Consider the following 2,985-nt stretch of genomic DNA (forward strand, 5'->3'; position numbering starts at 1 on the left):
ATTATCGATCACTTGTTGCCATCACCATTATCTCTTTCCTCGCACCATTAGTTGGTGTCGCAACAAATTACCATTTTCTCTTTGCATGACAGTATATCGTTAGTTTTTAAAATTTATTCTCTTTTTAATTTTTAATTTTATTTTTGTTGTTTACTACTTTATTGAATAAAATTAATTAAAATTCAGTATAATCGAATTAATTGAATCAAATTAATTAAAATTATCAATTTATCGGTTAATTCAGTTTTAATTAATTTTTGTATGTGTTTGTTCGGTTTATTCAATCGGTTCAGTTTATATAGTTTATATTTAGTTTTTTCGATTGTTAGTTAATTCGGTTTATCAGGTTTAATCGGTCAGATCAGTTGAGTTTAATTTCCCGATTCAATTTGTTGATTTTTTATTAGTTCGATAATTGAACCGATCTTTTACATACCCCTAACAACGAGGAAAACTCTTTATATATGGAAGACAAAATAACCAAAATTTTCTTCTTTAAAAAATTAAAAATTACTCAACATTCAAAATATTTAAAGAATACTGTTATAACATTTTTGAGTTTTTTTTTTATCTTTTACAATTTTTTTATTAAAGTAGTATTTACAATATATCAAATTAATTTATTATAATTATTAGATTTATAATATAAGTATATTTTTAAATTAATATTAATTTGAAATGCAATGATTTAAATTATTTTATTATGACATTTTAAATGATTATAATAAATTATTATTTAAATTATTTAATAATTATCATAATTTTATTCATTATTATAAGTTTACATTAATATCAATTTTATCAATTAAATAATAATAATTATAATTTTAATATTACATAAATTTATATAAAATTTTATCTATGCCCCCCCCCCCCCTCTCGTAAAACCCTTGCCCCTATTAAGTTGTAGGGGTAATAGTAATCCCTATTATGTAGGGATGTTTGTTTTTGTTTCTGACTTGTTCTCAAGCACCTTTCCACGTTATTAGTTACTGTAAAATGTGAGCTGAATATTTGCTTTTCAGTTAGAATTGAAAGGCTATATATTAGCCACAATTATTCTTAATCAGTAAGTCATTCTCCCAGATTGTTTTGTGTTTGTTCTACTCTAGTTCTGATTCACAACATTCTGGTATCAGAGCCCCAACTGGGCTTGAAGAAACAAAGCAACAGCTTGTGTGATTTGCAGCAACAAGAGAGATGACGACTAAAGGAAACTTTGTCCAACTAGCTATTCCTCAATTTGATGGTCACTATGACCACTGGAGTATGCTGATAGAAAATTTTCTAAGATCGAAAGAGTACTGGAGCCTTGTGGAGACTGGTTATGTTGAGCTGAAAAAAGAAGTAGTGTTAATAGAGGCACAACAGAAAAGACTGGATGAAGCAAAGCTGAAAGACCTAAAGGTGAAGAACTACTTATTTCAAGCCATAGATTGAACTATCCTGGAAACCATTTTGCAGAAAGATACATCCAAATAGATTTGAGATTCCATGAAGAAGAAATATGAGGGTAATGAAAGGGTGAAGCGGTCCATTCTTCAAGCTTTTCGCAAAGAGTTTGAGATTCTTGAGATGAAACCAAGTGAGGGTGTTTCAGATTATTTTTCAAGGGTAATGTTTGTTGCTAACAGAATGAGAGTTCATGGTGAGAAAATGAAGGATGTTATAGTGGTAGAAAAAATACTTCGATCATTAAGTGACAAATTCAACTATATTGTCTACTCAATTGAAGAATCGAAGGACATTGATCGCTTATCAATTGATGAATTGCAAAGTTCACTAATTGTTCATGAGCAGAAGTTTCATAGGCATAATGGAGAAAAGCAGGCTCTGAAAGTAAGCTATGAAAATGGACTAGGAACAAGAGGTCGTGGCCGTGGAGTGTTTAGAGGAAGAAGAGGAAGAGGCAGAGGTCGTCAACCTTTCAACAAAGCCACTGTGTGCAGGAAATTAAAGTTGAAGTCTTTAATTTCTCAAAAAAAAAAAAAAACACTGGATCAAATAAATAACAAGAAGATAGAAGAAGAAAGAGATTTTATTAACAATAGAAAAAATCAACATCACAATGTAAGTACGGTGCTAATTTATAGGAAAAACACAAAGACTTATGACTCAACTTACTCCTAAAGAATAGCTTATCAGGTCCTATTCTTAAGGCACAACTGCTAACCCACTAAAACACCTTGAAAACCAACTCCTAAAAATCTATAAAATAGTTTAGACTTATTCAAACTAACAAGACTCAACATTTAATAAATTAAACACTCTAAGTTTGAGTTTAAATCAAATCCCAACAGCCTCACTTAAACTCAAACTTTTAGAGTTACACATCCCTATCTTGTTCTTCAAACTGTTGAAGACTTAAGCTTTCGATGACTTTGTGAGAATGTCGACGACCTGGTCTTCAGACTTGCAAAAATCCACTTCTATTTCGCCTCCCTTGACAAGATCATGAATGTAGTGAAATTTGATGTCAATGTGCTTGCTTCGCCCGTGAAACACTAGATTTTTTGTGAGAGAAATAGCCGACTTGTTGTCGTAATAAACCTTAGTAGGTAGTGTTTGCTTCTAATTCAGCTCCTCGTACAACCGTCTTATCCAAACAGATTGACATGCAGCAAAGGCACTAGCCATATATTCTGCTTCGGCAATTGATAGTGCCACAACTTGTTGCTTCTTCGATGACCAAGAAATTACTCCCGAGCCAATGTGAAACACAAAACTGAAAGTACTTTTTCTCCCTTCAATATCACCTGCCCAATCACTGTCCGAATACCTAACAAGATTGCAATCAGTAGCAGATGTATAAAGAATACCATGACTTTGGGTACCTTTATGTATCGCAAAATTCATTTTGCAGCTTGCAAATGAACCTGGCTAAGTGTCTCCATAAACCGACTAATCATGCCAACTCCAAAAGTAATGTCAAACCTAGTAGAAGTCAAATAATGTAGACTACCAAACTCTGAAAGTACGTTGGAT

General features: G+C 31.9%; 1 protein-coding gene across 1 annotated transcript; it reads left to right on the plus strand.

The window, feature by feature from the left end:
• The first annotated feature begins 1,255 nt into the window (after positions 1-1,255).
• LOC127811066 (uncharacterized) lies at positions 1,256-2,508 on the plus strand. The gene is made up of 2 exons (XM_052350779.1): positions 1,256-1,941; positions 2,389-2,508. Exons 1-2 carry the CDS (start codon positions 1,495-1,497, stop codon positions 2,506-2,508), a joined length of 567 nt encoding a protein of 188 aa, XP_052206739.1. The 5' UTR covers positions 1,256-1,494.
• The last annotated feature ends 477 nt before the right edge of the window (positions 2,509-2,985 follow it).

The sequence above is a fragment of the Diospyros lotus genome, chromosome 10 (genome assembly GCF_014633365.1).
Source record: "Diospyros lotus cultivar Yz01 chromosome 10, ASM1463336v1, whole genome shotgun sequence".
Classification (NCBI taxonomy): domain Eukaryota; kingdom Viridiplantae; phylum Streptophyta; class Magnoliopsida; order Ericales; family Ebenaceae; genus Diospyros; species Diospyros lotus.